At 41.2% G+C, this 18075-nt stretch overlaps 1 protein-coding gene across 2 annotated transcripts in view; it reads left to right on the plus strand.

Annotated features, from left to right (window-relative positions):
• Nucleotides 1-18075, plus strand: part of LOC144499630 (neutral amino acid uniporter 4-like) — a 340726-nt gene that overhangs the window by 370 nt on the left and 322281 nt on the right. Inside the window, exons 2-5 of one of the 2 annotated variants that reach the window (XM_078221802.1) lie at nucleotides 10-97; nucleotides 10329-10452; nucleotides 13847-13937; nucleotides 15341-15429. In XM_078221802.1, the coding sequence (XP_078077928.1) occupies nucleotides 76-97; nucleotides 10329-10452; nucleotides 13847-13937; nucleotides 15341-15429 (326 nt within the window). In that variant the 5' untranslated portion in view covers nucleotides 10-75. Of the gene's footprint in view, nucleotides 1-9; nucleotides 98-2103; nucleotides 2207-10328; nucleotides 10453-13846; nucleotides 13938-15340; nucleotides 15430-18075 lie in introns of those variants that run through there. The other variant, XM_078221803.1, reaches the window with a different exon arrangement.

The following is an 18075-nucleotide window of genomic DNA, read 5'->3' on the forward strand; positions in this document are numbered from 1 at the left end:
GATGCTCAGGATTGTTTTGAAGCGAGGAAAGCCGCGTTTGGGAGGAGACGGCGTGTGACGTGGCGCAGCGTTGACATGGAGCCTGGGGAGGAAATAGGTAACTGGCCATTGGGAGAGGGGGAGGGAGGCAGTGAGGGAGGGGGAGGGAATGAGGGGGAGGGAGGCAGTGAGGGAGGGGGAGGGAATGAGTGGGAGTGAGGGAGGGAATGAGTGGGAGAGGGGGCTGTACTGCCTTCCCATACTCAAGACTGCACAATTCCTGGTGCCACAGCATCAACACACCCTCATTCACAGCACCCAGAAATTGCAGCTGACAGACAGTTGTATTACAGTCGGAGAAATAACTCATGGGGAAGCAAAACGCAATTGCTATTTATAAAGAAGCTGTGGTTGTAGTTTGATGTGTGGGCATTTTGTTTTTTGGCTGAAGGAACTGTGCTTAATTTTCATCTTTTGCTTTGTATTCAAGCATATACCGTGGGGGCGGCACGGTAGCACAGTGGTTAGCACTGCTGCTTCACAGCTCCAGGATCCCGGGTTCGATTCCCGGCTCGGGTCACTGTCTGTGTGGAGTTTGCACATTCTCCTCGTGTCTGCGTGGGTTTCCTCCCACAGTCCAAAGATGTGCGGGTTAGGTTGATTGGCCAGGTTAAAAATTGCCCCTTAGAGTCCTGAGATGCGTAGGTTAGAGGGATTAGCGGGTAAAAATATGTGTGGGGGTAGGGCCTGGGTGGGATTGTGGTCGGTGCAGACTCGATGGGCCGAATGGCCTCCTTCTGCACTGTAGGGTTTCTATGATTTCATATACATGGGAACATTTTGGGAATTTCTGTTGCTGTGTGTTAATTTGCCTTACTGGATGCAGAACATTTCATCCATAAAATACGAACATCAGGCACATTTCTTAGGAATAAATACCGCTTCATGCTGTGTGAGTTCTGGTCAGAATCAACAAGGCTGTCTTGCTAATCAGCATATTGATTTAGAATGTGTGGTCAAACATTTTGGCTTGTTTGCGCAGTGTTGCAGGTTGACTTGCACCAATGTTGGCCCAAAGAACTGATGAAGATAGTAAGTGGCCAACATCAATATGATAGAAGCACAGAGGAAAGTGGATTGAAAGAAAAATGTTTTAGATATGTCTGTCTGCTTTCTGATGAAGTAAGCAACATATCACTAGTAAAGTAAATGTAAAAACAATTAAGATTCATCCTGATTTTCATGTAGAGCAAGCTGGAATTTAACTATCTCCTCATCCTGTGACAATTCTAGTTAAGGATTAACTTGGTTGCAGAACCCTTTTTCTAAAGTTATTTCGGTCATAAAATCAAAATTAAGCCATTTGGTCCCTGTTCGTCATTCAGTGAGATCAAGGCTGATCTGTGACCTAAATCCAGTTTACTGTCTTTGCCCCATATCCTTTAATAACATTTGGATGGCAAAAATCTATTAATCTCTGTTTTAAAATTAACAATTGGTTTAGCATCAATCGCTGTTTATGGAACAAAGTTCCAAACTTGTTCTGTAGTTCAGTTAAGAAAGCAAGAACATGCATTCATCTCCCAGCTTTCACTTAATCAGTTTCCAAAGTGTTTCAGGTCACTTTTGAATTGCAGCCACACCTCTGTTGGCCAATGTGGAATTTGTACACGCAGTAGGCTCACACAAACAGTGCAAAAGCAACTGTAGATGTTGAAAATTGAGCAATACTTCATTATATACTTGAGCAATACTTCATCATTATATAGCGTATGTGTTTAGTTATCGGACTGGTTCTTGATGTTTGAAATCAGAAGGAGTGAGGTAACTGGATCTGGAGCTTTTGTATTTCTAAAGGATTTTTCCACTTTGATGTGGTTAGTCTTAGTGAGCCCAACAGAGTCCCCTAAAATAGCAGGTCTTTCTGGAAGTTCCTGTTCCTGTTCCTCCTCCTCCTCCTCCTCCAGATACCATACTCTTCGAGAATGTTGGCGACCATGGATTTACATTGGATTGGTCCAATGGTTTATCACGGCAAAATACTGCAGATGTTTTCTGTTGCCTTCTGATTATAGCTTACCAGGAAACTCTGCCACTCTTTCTGCCACCAGGTGTATTGAAAGGGTTTACAGTCTGACAATCAACCTATTTGGCTACATTATGAACACACCTTCCATGGACATTAAGTCCTGAAATGGGACTTGAGCCTAGAGCTTCTGACCCAGAGGTAGGGACACTATCACTAGTGCCATAAGATCTCCCTTTCTGGTAGCTAGACTGTGCAAATACAATATGGGGATTGCCATTGACTACATGAGTCCTATATTTAGAAACTATTGACACTGCTCTCTCTGAGGCTAGTATAAAAATAGCTAAAGAGATCAGCTGAAGTTTAACTTAAATATATGGAGAAAGGTAATTTAAATAATAAAAAGAAACAGACTTCAGGGGAGTAAGAGGCAGAAGTTATTGGTTTAAAAAAACAAATGGAATTCACAAGGTTTTTGGGATCCTTGAAGTTTGAAAGTGTTTGATGTGTGGTTGGTACACCTTAATAGCCTCCTTTGTCTTCCACTTCTGCTGTCCTGTGTTTGGGGTTGTGGCACATAAAAGCAACATACAACGGATACCAAGCATCTCCATTGGGAAGTAGTTAGTTGTTCTGCTTTTTTTCATTCTTTGCTTCTTTCTATTTGCATTTGAAGTTGAGAACACAGTCAGATCAACCATGATCTTATTGAATGAAGGAGCAGTCTCAAAGGACCGAATGGCCTAGTCCTATGTTCCCTACTTCAGTCAGATAAACAAAACACTTCCTACTACTGAGGGGAAAAAGTCAAAATTGTAAATAAATTGTTGTGTGCTTTTCATAAAAAGGAACACAATTTGCACAACCATCTCTCCTAAAATGCAAGAAACAAATGAGTCATCCCTATTTATACATTGTTCTATATACAATGGTATATAGAAATAGATGAAGGGTCACACAACACCAGGTTATGGTCTATCAAGTTTATTTGAAATCACAAACTTTAAAGAACTGATAATTTAAGGTAGAGAGATAATTACAAATAATCAAAGAATAAGATGGTGCTGAACACTTTGCAAACTAATTCAGGCAGAGAGATCATCACATGTAATCAGGGTGTGCATGGTGTCAAAATAGGATAGTTGGTAAGATTTTTCCCCCACAGAACAGTATAGTGAGGTTATGTGTAGCACGGTATGAACCTGAGATCCCGGTTAATGCCGTCCTCATGAGTGCGAAACTTGGCTATCAGCTTCTGCTTGGTATTTCTGCGTTGTTGTGCGTCTCAAACGCTGCCTTGAAGAACACTTACCCGAAGGTCAGAGACCAAATGTCCTTGGCCACTGAAGTGTTCTCCACATGGGAGGGAACATTCCTGCTTGGCGATTGTTGTGCTGTGTCCATTCATCTGTCATTGTAGTGTCTGTATGATTTCTCTGCCTGAGTTAGTTTGCATAGTGTTTAGCACCATCTTACTCCTTTTTTGATTATTTGTAATTATCTCTCTTATTAATTCTTAGGTCATCCCTTCACTTGTTATGCAGCCTGTTGACATTTGACACATACTGATGATACTTCTCTATTAGTACTCATGATGAACTGTTAGTACTCATGATTAACATAAAACTTCTTATGCAGCTGGCCTACGCTGCACTACACGGTCTGTACTTATCCGTTGACACTCTTGATTACCTGAGAGTGTCGGGCTATCGGCACTCCACTTCTCTCTACTTCACCTGATGGAAGGAGCAGCACTCTGAAAGCTTGTGATTTCAAATAAACCTGTTGAACTATAATCTGATGTAGTGTGACCCCTCATCTTGCCCATCCCAGTCCAACACCAGCATCTCCACATCATATAGAAATAGGTGTTAGAACTATGGAAGAGGTGAGTTAAGTGGAGGGAGAATATAATTTGCACCGAGATGCTAAAAGCCTGTTCTGAGCTGTTATTAAGATAGCATAAGATCAAAAGGAATATAACCATAGCAGAATAGCTGAGTACAGGAGAGGAGCAGCCACTACCATAGCCACACCAAGCTGGGGAAAATAGGGTGGTGGGAAAAAAAATAGGGTGGTGGGAAAAGCTACTGTTTTTAAAAACTCTTTAAGAAGTCTCACAACACCAAGTTAAAGTCCAACAGGTTTATTTGGTAGCAAAAGCCACTAGCTTTCGGAGCGCTGCTCCTTCGTCAGGTGAATGGGAGTTCTATTCACAAACAAGGCATATAAAGTGAACACTTGAGCGGTCACGGGCATTCGGCCTCTGATCTTCGGGTAAGCGTTCTCCAAGGCAGCCTTCACGACACATGGCAATGCAGAGTTGCTGAGCAGAGACTGATAGCCAAGCTCCGCACACATGAGGACGGCCTCAACCGGGATCTTGGGTTCATGTCACACTATCTGTAACCCCCACGACTTGCCTGGGCTTGCAAAATCTCACTAACTGTCCTGTCTGGAGACAATACACATCTCTTTAACCTGTGCTAAACGCTCTCTTCACTCACACTGTCTTTACCTTTAAGACTTGATTACCTGTAAAGACTCGCATTCCAATCATTATTTTGTAAATTGAGTTTGTGTCTTTTTATGTCCTGTTTGTGAACAGAACTCCCCCTCACCTGACGAAGGGGCAGCGCTCCGAAAGCTAGTGGCTTTTGCTACCAAATAAACCTGTTGGATTTTATGCTGGTGTTGTGAAACTTCTTACTGTGTTTACCCCAGTCCAACACCGGCATCTCCGTATCTTAAAAACTCTTAACAGAGAAGAACCTCTGTGCTCAACAGAAGGAGATTTTCCCAAACTGGAAACCAACCTGTGGGTGGAATCTACATGCCTATTTAGCTTGTAGAGAATATAATTTTGAATGTTATTTGGGAAAGGGGCATTTAGACGTAGAAACCCTACAGTGCAGAAAGAGGCCATTTGGCCCATCGAGCCTGCACCGACCACAATCCCACCCAGGCTCTACCCCCTTAACCCTACATATTTACCCGCTAATCCCTCTAACCTACGCATCTAAGGGGCAATTTTAGCATGGCCAATCAACCTAACCTGCACATCTTTGGACTGTGGGAGGAAACCGGAGCACCCGGAGGAAACCCACACAGACACGAGGAGAATGTGCAAACTCCACACAGACAGTGACCCAAGCCGGGAATCGAACCCAGGTCCCTGGAGCTGTGAAGCAGCAGTGCTAACCACTGTGCTACCGTGCTGCCCGATGTCATGAATACGCGCGTAGCCATTACTGTAGTTAAGTTTACCGTTATAGTGAGTGTATTGTGGCATTGTGTGTATTCTTTATTAATTGAGTACAACAAGGCTGAAATGTTTCCTGCTGGTTTGCCTATCTTTCCTCACATTATGCCAAATCGAAAATATAGACGACTATAAGCCTGGGTGTTTCCAAGTTGCCCTCCTGGGCTTTGGGACCCTTACATTTAACATCAGCAGTGTTTTTAACAGTAGCTGAAAGCACGGGGAAAGTAAAATCAGGAATGCTCGGGGCCAAAATTGGAGGAATGCAGATACCTGAGAGTTGAAGAGCTGGAAAAGATTACAGACCGAGGGAGGGGTGAGCACATGGAGGGATTTGGAAATCTGGATGAGAACTTTGATGCACATGGCTTATCAACTTAGCAAAAATCACCTACGACTACATTTATTTCAATGGCTGCAAACTGTGTCTTTAAATAAGCCATACTTGCTTTTTATTTCTGGAATCTTGTATGACCTGGTATCTATTTGCTAGTATAAACTCTTGGATGGCTTCCCAGCATTTTTGGCATTGTCATCACATGCTAACAGGTTTTGCTCATTATGCTTAATACTGAATTGCCTTCAAATCTCCTTGCTTCAGTCTTCCCTTGTAAATTCCTGTACCTTGTTGTCTAAAGTCAGAATTCTTAATTCAAGCTTATTGACTAAACATTTTTACATCCTTTCATTTCTGTACTTTCCTTTCTCATCTGTGACCGTTCCATAGCAAATCTACATCATGGTCTCCACCTTAGTTTTCGTGCTCTTAGCTATTTCACTTGTTAATTTCTCTCACTTGCTCTTTCGTAATCCTTTTTGATTTGGTGCTGTTTTTAATTTTGATTTCCCTTGGGCGGTTCATATTTTTGGCTTCTCACATATTATTTAGTTGATCCTTGCTGTCATGCAGTTGATTTTTCTATTTCTCTTTAGTTATTTTCCATTGTACATTAAGGCACTCAGTTTTCAAATCTCTTGCTGCCTGTGCTGCCCTTTATAACTCCCCTTCAGTTATTGATCCAACAGTCTTTTTTGCTCTGTTACTTACCTAATTTTTTGAAACTTCATATTATTATGCTGCCTTTGGAGAGCCACTCTTTGAGTGACAAAGTATTTTATCTGCCACAATTTACCTTGTTATGAATTTAGATAAGTCCCAAAACAGTCTGTTGTGTTTGTTTATTTTCCCTGGAGACTATGATAAGGAGCGATCAAATTAAGCTGTTTAAAATAATGAAAGGATTTGAAAGCATTAGGGAATTGCTCTTTCTAGGAAAGTAATGTAGAGCAAAGTTTTGTTTTTAATTTGTTCAGGGGTGTGGGTGTTACTGGCTGGGCCAGCATTTATTGCCCATTGCTAATTGCCCTTGAACTGAGTGCAGTTCAGAGGGCATCTAACAGTCAACCACATTGCTATGGGTCTGGAGCAGGCTAGGGTAAGGACAGCAGATTTCCTTCCCTAAAGAACATTAGTGAACCAGATGGGTTTTACAACAATCGACAATGGTTTCATGGTCATCTTTTAATTCAAAATTTTTATTGAATTCAAATTTCACCATCTGCCATGGTGGAATTTGAACCTGGGTTCCCAGAGCATTACCCTGGGTCTCTGGATTACTTAAGTTTAAGTTTATTTATTAAGTGTCACAGGTAGGCTTACATTAACACTGCAGTGAAGTTATTGTGGAAATCCCCTAGTTGCCACACTCTGGCGCCTGTTCGGGTACACTGAGGGAGAAGTTAGCCTGGTCAATGCACCTAACCAGCACGGCTTTTGGATTGTGGGAGGAAACTGGAGCATGCGGAGGAAACCTAAACAGACAAGGGGCGAATGTTCAGACTCCGCACATACAGTGACCCAGGCTGGGAATTGAACCCAGGTCCCTGGCGCTGGGAGGTAGCAATGCTAGCCACTGTGCTGCCCCCACTCACTGGAGTGGGGGCGGCACTAGTAATCCAGTGACAATACCACTATGCCACCACCTGCGAATGGACGCAAATTAGCAAAAAGGGCTGACATGAATAGGCCTTGGTGCTAGTTCAGATATGGGCAATTAAGATAGGGGCAGTTAAGATGTGCGCTTAAGCTTATAAAGGGCGAAAGATGGGAGGCTGCCCATGAGTGCATTGGAATTGTTGTCTCGCGGTAACAAAGCTTGGGGTATGTGTTTCAGCAGCATGTGGGCCAAGACCAGTAGAGTTGGATGATGTTTCAGATGAACACAAGCATTCTTGATGATGGTGCGGATATATAGTAATAAGCTAATTTGAGCTAAAATATGACACCAGAATGCGAACAGCCTGCTTCAGTCTTGGACAGTCGCTGGGGAGAGGGATGGGGTAAGTGGCTAGGGAATGTGCTTTTTATTGGGGACAGGAAACAATGATTGTTGTATTTATTTAGATGGGGGAAATTTCTGCTTATCCCGTGCTGGAAGTCAGACAAGTGGTCTGACAATTTAGTGACATTGGAATGGTTGAGAGAGCTGGTGGTGTGGCAGAGGGGGTGTTGTGAAGTACATGTGATTTCTTTTTGGGTGATGTTGATGAGGGAATGCATGCAGGTGGGAAATAGGAGAAGGTCATTGTTAGATATTTAGGGGGACAACCAAAGGTAGTGCAATCTCACCTAGCTGGAGAACAGAGGAAAGGCATTGGAGGAGGCTGGTCAACTGTGTTAAAGGCTGCATATTGATTGAGAAGGGTGAGTGGGATAGATTACCTTTGTCATTTTCCCACAGAATGTCACTTGTGACTTTGAGCTGTTTGGTGCTCTGGTTGGCTGGAGACCCGATTGCAATTTTCAGGAGAAGTAATCTGTATATAATGTGTTTTCCATTCTCAGCATTTAGTTGGAGAAATTGTCTTGCTTTTATCATGATTGGTTTAACTTTGGTCTTGAATTTTGTTTGCAATATTTCCAGGAACACATTTTCAGTTGTCACACTCGACTGCTAAACTTGCAGTGTAAATATATTTTGAGTCCTGCCGTTTGCCAGTCCATATCTCTTAACTCGTTTTCTGGTACAGTGGTGTCAAAATATTACCATGATTAACAACCAAGGCCAGGTATTTTTAATAGACTGATTCATTTTTTTCTGTATTCGTAATTCTGTAACATTTTTCATAAATTATTGAGCAACTTTGCAAAATTGTTTTTAGTACGGTTTTCAAAACCTCCACACAACCAAATACTTTATACTGTGTATGTAAACATAGAAGATAGGAGGAGGCCATTTGGCCCTTCGAGCCTGCTCCTCCATTCATTACGATCATGGCTGATCGTCCAACTGAATAGCCTAATCCTGCTTTCTTCCCATAACCTTTGATCCCATTCGCCCCAAGTGCTACATCTAGTCACCTCTTGAATACATTCAATGTTTTGGCATCAACTACTTCCTGTGGTAATGAATTCCACAGACTCACCACTCTTTGGATGAAGAAATGTCTCCTCATTTCCATCCTAAATGGTCTACCCTGTATCCTCAGACTGTGACCCCTGGTTCTGGACACCCCCACCATGGGGAACATCCTTCCTGCATCGACCCTGTCTAGTCCTGTTAGAATTGTATAAGTCTCTATGAGATCCCCCCTCATTTGTCTGAACTCCAGTGAAAACAATCCTAACCCAGTCAATCTCTCCTAATACATCAGTCTCGCCATCCCCGGAATCAGCCTGGTAAACCTTTGCTGCACTCCCTCGAAAGCAAGAACATCCTTCCTCACAAAAGGAGACCAAAGCTGTACACACTGTTGTAGGTGTGGCCTCACCAAGGCCCTGTGTAATCGCAGCAACATACCCCTGCTCCTGTACTCGAAACCTCTCGCAATGAAGGCCAACATACCATTTGCCGCCTTTACCGCAAATTTTATAAATTTTCAATTATTGCTCTGAAGAAGGCATTGTCAATTTTATAATGGTATATCCTTTTAAAAAAGTTAGATGTAGAACTGTTTGATGTCTTTTAGAAAATCATGTCTGATTTTTAACATTTTTTGTACAGATTTCAAAGAAATTTTTACTGACAAGTGTCATAAACTTTTTTGCCTTTGTGCCCAACCTATGAAAGAGATTCTGATGCAACATCATCAACCTGACATGTTAACTCTGTCTCCACAGCTGCTGTCTGACCTGCTGGGCATTTCTAGTATTTGTTGTGTTTATTTCAAACTTTCAGCTGTTGAAGTGGAAACTTTCCTGCTTCTTGGCTGTGATAGAAAAACTCAACAAAGTTTGTTCAGACAAAATAACATGCCTTTATTTACGAAAAGACTGCATGCAGCTTTGGCTGCAACTTGGGTTCAGAGAGCAGTTATTACAACATGCTAATTCCTCCCCAAGTCCGCGCTCACAGAAAGAAACAGTTCAGTAGTTATACATAATCATTATCAGTTAGCGTGACCAGAGCTTATTCAGGAATTCGATCATTAATAGAAGTATAAGCAATACCATTAATCATGTTATAACCTGTTGACTTCCTAGAACCTTTTGTCGCATCGTTCATACCCTTATCTTGCCCATTGATGTAACAGACGAAGGTCGGTGATTCCCGTCATCCCTGACCTTATCTTGTTTTATTTACTCCAATAGCCTTAGGCTATGAGGAATCAATCTTACCGGGCCTTAGAGGTCAGGAAATTGGAATAGCTTGACCTTCTCTGATCTCATTCACGTCATAAGTTATATGAAGTCAGCTTTATCAGGTTTACACGGAGGTCAGTCATGTTTTAAGTTATGCGGAGTCAGTCAGTCTTATATTGGACCAATTTTCCCATCATGCTGTTCCTTAGTTCATATAACTTCACACAGCATCTGGAGTATTTTGTTTTCTACAAAAGAGGTGTATAATTGCTTAATTTTCTTTTTGAATAAGATTCCAATGTCCTGTTATAGTATGGAAAAATTGACATTGGGTAAATTTGAGGAGACAAGCAATATGGTCTGCAATGTTCTTTGCCAATCCTCTTGCGATTTTGTATGTGGAATGTGTGAATCTGGATTAAGCAAAGTGATAGTGAAAATACAAAATTAATTTGTGTATTGTATTGGTGTTACAGATATGGATGTTATGAAACCTCTAATAGAACTGAGTCAAAGTTCTGAAGGTGTATCAGATGAAGAGCAAGAACCTGAGTTAACAGGTTTGCATTCACGACGACCAGGTGATGAAGAGGGCACCTCGTAAGTGCTTGTTATCTTAAGCTAATCAGATGTTTTTCTGCTTTCCAATAACTTATTGAAAACTATTTTCACATGTTTTCCTCTTCTGAAGAATTAATTTGATTTTTCATTTTGCCCCTTATAATGCAGGGATAAGAGATGAGTTGTGTCCTAGTGTTGCCTTGGTTTAGAACAGGTACTTGGCCAAAGAGGTTACTTGGCAAGTTCAATCCCTGGTTTGTTCTAAGTGTCACACCATGAATGAGTGGTTTGGAATGCTTACATGGCAATGTCACTTTTTATAACCTTGGGCTTATTCGGGTATCTGAAGTTTATTTTTGAATTGCTATTTCCCTAGTTTCATTTTTAGAAAGAAACATTGATGCCTAGCTGAAACTAATACTAATCGAGACAGGTTCAAGTGTATGAAAGGAGGTGAAGCAAGTCAAGAAGCAGTGGTTAGGTGCTGCTTAGCTTAAATTTTAAAAGCCTGTGAATTGTAGAAGGAAGAGAACATAGAACATAGAAAGCCACAGCACAAACAGGCCCTTCGGCCCACAAGTTGCGCCGATCACATCCCCACCTCTAGGCCTATCTATAGCCCTCAATCCCATTAAATCCCATGTACTCATCCAGAAGTCTCTTAAAAGACCCCAACGAGTTTGCCTCCACCACCACCGACGTCAGCTGATTCCACTCACCCACCACCCTCTGAGTGAAAAACTTACCCCTGACATCTCCTCTGTACCTACCCCCCAGCACCTTAAACCTGTGTCCTCTCGTAGCAACCATTTCAGCCCTTGGAAATAGCCTCTGAGAGTCTACCCTATCCAGACCTCTCAACATCTTGTAAACCTCTATCAGGTCACCTCTCATCCTTCGTCTCTCCAGGGAGAAGAGACCAAGCTCCCTCAACCTATTCTCATAAGGCATGCCCCCCAATCCAGGCAACATCCTTGTAAATCTCCTCTGCACCCTTTCAATGGCTTCAACATCTTTCCTGTAATGAGGTGACCAGAACTGCGCGCAGTACTCCAAGTGGGGTCTAACCAGGGTCCTATAAAGCTGCAGCATTATCTCCTGACTCCTAAACTCAATCCCTCGATTAATGAAGGCCAGTACGCCGTACGCCTTCTTGACCGCATCCTCCACCTGCGAGGCCGATTTAAGAGTCCTATGGACCCGGACCCCAAGGTCCTTCTGATCCTCTACACTGCTAAGAATGGTACCCTTCATATTATACTGCCGCTTCATCCCATTGGATCTGCCAAAATGGATCACCACACACTTATCCGGGTTGAAGTCCATCTGCCACTTCTCCGCCCAGTCTTGCATTCTATCTATGTCTCGCTGCAACTTCTGACATCCCTCCAAACTATCCACAACACCACCTACCTTGGTGTCGTCAGCAAACTTACCAACCCATCCCTCCACTTCCTCATCCAGGTCATTTATGAAAATGACAAACAGCAAGGGTCCCAGAACAGATCCCTGGGGCACTCCACTGGTCACTGACCTCCATGCAGAGAAAGACCCCTCCACAGCCACTCTCTGCCTTCTGCAGGCAAGCCAGTTCTGGATCCACAAGGCAACAGCCCCTTGGATCCCATGCCCTGAGAAGCCTGAGATATTCATGTTTCGAGATCATGAAAAGTACAAATCTTCATTTTAATACAATTAAGGATTGAGATGATGCGTAACTTATTTTCTTGTACATTGTCGGAATGCAAAAGATTAGATTCAACCTGATAAATATTTACAAAATATTGCTTAAAACAGCCTGTATAGATTCAGAAAAGTACATGATGTTTAACCTAATTGAGTTTTTCAAGTCATTGTTGATGGTGTTGATGAAGGAAATACAGTTGGTGATAAATATATCACAAGGCAGTTGAGAAGTTGGTTAGAAAGGCATACAAGATTCTGGTCTTTATAAGTAGAGACACAGAATACAAAAAAAGAATAAGAGTTATGATGAACCTTTATAAAACATTGGTTTGACCTTAACAGAAGCATTGTTTCCAATTCTGGGCATCGTACTTTAGGAAAGGATGCAAAAAATATTTAGGCACATGGTTCCTGGGGTGAGGGACTTCAGATATATTGACAGATTGGAGAAAATGTGATTATTTTCTTTACAGAAGAGAGGTTTTCGAGGAGACTTGTTGGAAATGTTGACAATAGCAAGGTCTGGGCAGAAACTGCCCCTGTTGCTGGAGAGAATTTGGATATAAAATGGTTGGTAAAAGAACAAACAGCTACATTAGTAAAACAGTGTTTGTGCAGTGAGTGCTCAGGACCTAGAATGCACAAGTATGGGCTTCTGAAACAGGATTGGTTTAACACTTGAAGAAAATAAATTGCAGCACTACAGGGAATGGGTTTCCTCCGGGTGATCTGGTTTCCTCCTACAGTCCAAAGATGTGCAAGTTAGGTGCATTAACCATGCTAAATTGCCCCTTAATGTTTAGTGATGTATAAGTTAGATGGATTGGCTAAGGTAAACATGCGGGGTTACGGGGATAAGATGGTGGAGAGTGGGATGCTCTTTGGGAGTTTTTTTTAAGTTAAGTAAGATAATCCAATGATGTGGAGAAGTGTAAGTTCATCTTGTATTAGGTGATGACTAATTTTGGAGCTTCTTGCCTACCAGCATTATTGGAGGAACTACTAATACCTGAACCGCAGAGCTTGTGAATAACCATCACCTCTTCAAGGGCAGCTAGGGACCCTTGCCAGTAATACACACATCTCAAAGAATGATACAAAAAGAATGATTTGTACATTGAATTTTATCAGAACTGTATACTATTTGCTTACCTACTGTGAAATAACACAGCTTAATGACTTGTATCTGATCTCATCACAACATGTTTTATATGTTAATTTACAAAGCAGGCATGTGACTGACACATTCTATTCCGATCACTTATTAAACAGTTTGGTTACAATATTGGACTTTCCTAGAACACTGTCAATTGAGTGAGTGAATGGTTCCGTTGTACCTGAGAGAGGATCTAAACTTGGAGCAAGGGCTTTGCTGTATGCTAATTGACTGCTGCATTTGCTAATGTTAGTGCTTCTACTTGAAAAATAAAGAGAATTCATTGACAGTGAAGGCCGCTGACAAACCTTGATCATGAGAGTGTTGTATGAATTATGACAGTCATTCTTTCTGTAAACCTGATATTGCATGATCTGACTTAATCGCCTCTTTCCAAAATACCCAAACTGCAACTTTCTGCAGAGAATGCCTCTTCACAGCTAAACTGGCACATCTCCTGCCAGGAACTCATTTAATGAAATAATTTTATGTTTACTTTCTAATTAGAACTTTGAATGAGATAGCTGATACATTAAAACCAAAAATAATCTGAATTCATTGCGCAATTTTATGTACTTTATATCATTGCAGGTTTACCCAAACGCTGATTCATTTGTTGAAAGGAAACATTGGAACTGGGCTGCTAGGTTTGCCACTTGCAATCAAAAATGCAGGGCTTATGGTAAGATCTTGTATGCATAATCTAAAGGGGCACTATCTCTTTGAGAGAGTTTCACCTCAGAGATTGCTATTCTAACCCTACCCAGATCGGTCATTGACCAGAACCATGGAGACTTGGTTAATTTGCCCTAAATTTACCCTAGTTTATATGTAGGTTTAGTTTTTCATAGCAGAATTAACATATGCTTTGGGACATTTAAACTGTTATTTCTCAGAATACGCTGGCTCGTGCTGTAAAAAGGGGGCGTTGCTTGGCCTCTGTGTCGCTGCACCGAGGCCTGCCATGGCCTACGATGGAGGTTTCAGGGAGCAGCCAGCATAGGCAGGTTTGCCTGAAAAAGTTTGTGTAATTTTTCTCTGTAATCTAACCCTTGGGCCCCAGATATTGTTGAGTAAATCTGTATTGCACGCTCTCGAAAGCCAATTTTTACTTCTGTTCAATATGTACTTCCTCAGGTGTGGTGCCTAGAACTACATTGCTGCAGATGAGGGCCAGAATTTTCCAGCTGTTCACGCCAGCAAGTTTCTCTGGTCCTGCTGTAGTGAACGAAGATTGGCTGAATGCCAAATTCTCTGTCCTTGCTTGCAACGGCGGCGGGGTGTGAACAGCTGGAGAATTCCGACCAAGGTTTCCTAGTTTTTGGGTAGTTGGGATGTGCCTTCAACTGCTTTCTTCTGGTCCTATTGTTATAAAGGCCAGCATGCCATGTTTTTGATTTTCTTAATGATCTGTGTACCTGGACCTCCACTATTTCTAGCTTTTCAGTACTTATAAATTACCCTCAAGTCCAAACTGGATGACTGCATGTTTGCCTACGTTAGAATCCATTTTTCACAGTTGTGTCCATTCACTATTTACATCTCTGTAATTTTACGCTTCCATCTGCACTGTTTACAATGCTGCCTAATTTTGTATCATCAAAAATTTTGATATGTGGCTCTCTATTCCATCACCTAAGTTGTAAATAAAAATGGTGCATAGTTGAAGCCCCAAAACAGATCCTGCAAATTACGATGCCTGTCCATTTTTCCCAGTATCTTCTGCTACTCAGCCAGTTTTCTAACAAGGTCAAAAATTTGCGTTCAATTCCATGAACCTCAGCTTTAGCTTAAAGCTAAGGGACTTTGTATGGACTTCCAGAAGACATTTGTTAAATAACATCCATAGACATTCCTGTGCCCTCTACTTTAGTTAATCCCTTTGCAAAATTCAGTCATGTTTTGTGATGCCAGCTCTCTCTGACCATCTGAAATCATACATCTTGTACTGCTTGATTGCAGCTTGCTCTGTGTTGAAATTGAACAACTGAATATTTTGTCATGTGGTTTACAGAACAGATTAACTTGCAAGTATATGAACTGGTAAATTTACATATTACTCACAAGTTGTCATATCTCTTCCAGTTGGGCCCAATCAGTCTTGTACTCATGGGGATCGTGGCAATTCATTGTATGCATGTCGTAGTACGGTGTAGCCATCACTTCTGTCAAAGGTAAAATCCCAATGTCCTTTAGAAGATGTTTTTGTTTTCAGGTTTGCCTTTTCACAGTTGGGTAGCTGTGTTTCAGTTTTCGCTTTGTCCCTGTAATTTTTGCTCCTGTTCAGAAGAAATGGACTCATGCTGGTGTTTAACTCATGCTGGTGTTTAACTCATGCTGATCATCCTCTCGTAACTCATCTGAGTGTTAATATCTCATTGCATCTTTCTTGAAAGTGTATTGGCAGTCTGGTCTGCTGTGGGAAAAATAATAACAGTGAGTCTCTAACACTTTCCAGCATAGTCATTGACAAGCAATTGTAACAATGCTGTTTTTCTTTCCCCCTCCCTAAACCTTGGACGTCCAGGCCAATTGTACCCTTTGCAGCCATGCTAAATGATGATGGGTAATGCAGCAGAGGTTGGGAATTTGGGCTCGAGACTTACATATTTTGTATGGTTTAGTAGTAAATAGAACTATCTCAAGAGATCTAGCAATTTATTTATTTACAAAGAGAGGGGCAATAGAAGCAACCTTATTAAGCAGAGAGTATTGAGCAATTAATTAGTTGACATCTTTGCATTATGATGGTAACAATGATATCTGGTTTAATGCCCAATTTTTATTTGGTTGATAACACATAAGAACAGAAACTTATTGCATTGTAAAAAGTAATTTGATTAGCAGTAACTTTAGGAAATGTAGCATAAAGGCACAGCAATACCAATATTATGTTGTCATTTTAAATGGAAAAATTACAAATGTTGAGGTCAAAAAGAGAAAATGCTAAAAATATTCAGCAAGTCGGGCAACATCTGACAACAGAAAGAGTTAATATGTTAGACTGATGACCTTTTGTCATAACTGCTGATGTGAAAATATTCAGCAGGTCCAAGGTCCAGACAAATTTTTTAAGTGTTCCATCTTTACTGTTTATAGATGCTTTTAACAGCATTTTCTATATTTAATGCCTGAATTGTTGGAATGGCTGTTACAGATAAAAGTCAGAACTTATGGGACTGTAAACCCACAAAGGAATTTGGAGGATGACACCAACTGTAAAGGAATCTTTATATGTTCCATGTGATAAATTTACTGCCTTTTAATTTCTTTATTTATCTGTCACTTTCATAATCCATATATTTAAATGTTTAGTGAAATTAATAAAAACATTTCATTTTGCCAATGGAAAATGTCTTGGCAAATGAATCAATTCTCTACATCATTATCACTGGTCATAATAAGCAGTTGGAATCCGATACAAAAAGGGATTTTTACCTTTTTTCTCCCTCACCCCATTATATATAATATATAGCTGGCTGATTAACGTGATTATAAATGAGAGATATGTCCTTTACATAGTGGCTCAGATTTTGTGGTTTCATTCTTGGTGGTGGTATCAAAAGTGAATATAATAGTTTGGGAAAATGTGCACCCAAGCAACTACATCGACTCAAAGAAAGGCAATGACTTGGGACCTAATTTCAAAGATCTTGGAAGCAGGTGTAATATTTTGAAAACATGGGCGGAATGTTACCTTTTTTTGCAAAGTGTGGCAGTAGGCGGCAAAAGAGGCATAAAAGAGTTGAAACTGCCGGTACCGCTGTATTGTCAGGACCATTGTGCAAAAAACTTGAAGGGGTGGGTCTCATGACATGATTCCACCCCGCCAGCAACATAGTTTTTTTAGAGTGCAATTTTTAAAGGTTGCAGTAGTGCTTGCCCGCCGCCCCCCCCCCCCCGAACATTGCATCCACCTGATCCACTCCAGTGGGTCTGCCTGCTCGGTGCACTCTGTGGGAGACCAGTGGTAATTCATGCCTACGTGCCCTCGAGCAGACATGAATGGATCATCTAAGGTGGCAGGGGGGTGGCGAAATCAGGTGTAGAGGCCTGATAATGGCATTCAAATTTATTAGAATGGTGTTGTGATCCCAGTTGATGTTATAACCGAACAGGAAGATTCTAGAATAGAACCTTGGCTCAAAAGACCATAATGTTTACTTTATATCATCCTGGAGGGACAGAGTCACAAGACTGCTAATTAATTTAATCAACAAGAAAAGATATTTATTAAACATGAAAAGTAGGATTTTTATACAGCACTCCTTCACTCCCCTTAGCTTCAAAATGCACACTTTAAAGATTAGCATGGATTACAAAGATACAGTGGTCTCTTCAGCACAAAAAAGCCCCTTTGATGCACACAAGATGCCTTTGGTCAAATACACTCTGAATCCCAGTGAATGATTGGGGATGTCTCTTCAGAATCCCCCCAGATAATTGTTACATAAGAGTTTCCAAACGCTACTCGAAAACGCACTTTAAAATCTTCTCTCATAATACTGCTTTCCCTTGGTGGTTTGCATTCCAAAATCGAGAACATGTTTTCCAAATGACTGTATTGAACAGAGCTTCTGCTCCACTTTTACCAGCAAATCCACTCCAGATTTAACACCCCTCCCTTCAGGATTCCTTTGTTTCGATTGACTTCTACTGTAACACCAACTCTGCTATCCAGCCAATACTGTCTTCCCAATTACTGTAATATTTGTTTCACAGAATAGTAAGTCATTCCAAACTTTAGGATTACTTTAGAAACCCCGCTTTTCACCAATCACTCCGTAACCCTTCTTTAAGCACAATAGAATCCCAGTTCG

Source organism: Mustelus asterias, chromosome 10 (genome assembly GCF_964213995.1).
Source record: "Mustelus asterias chromosome 10, sMusAst1.hap1.1, whole genome shotgun sequence".
Taxonomy (NCBI): domain Eukaryota; kingdom Metazoa; phylum Chordata; class Chondrichthyes; order Carcharhiniformes; family Triakidae; genus Mustelus; species Mustelus asterias.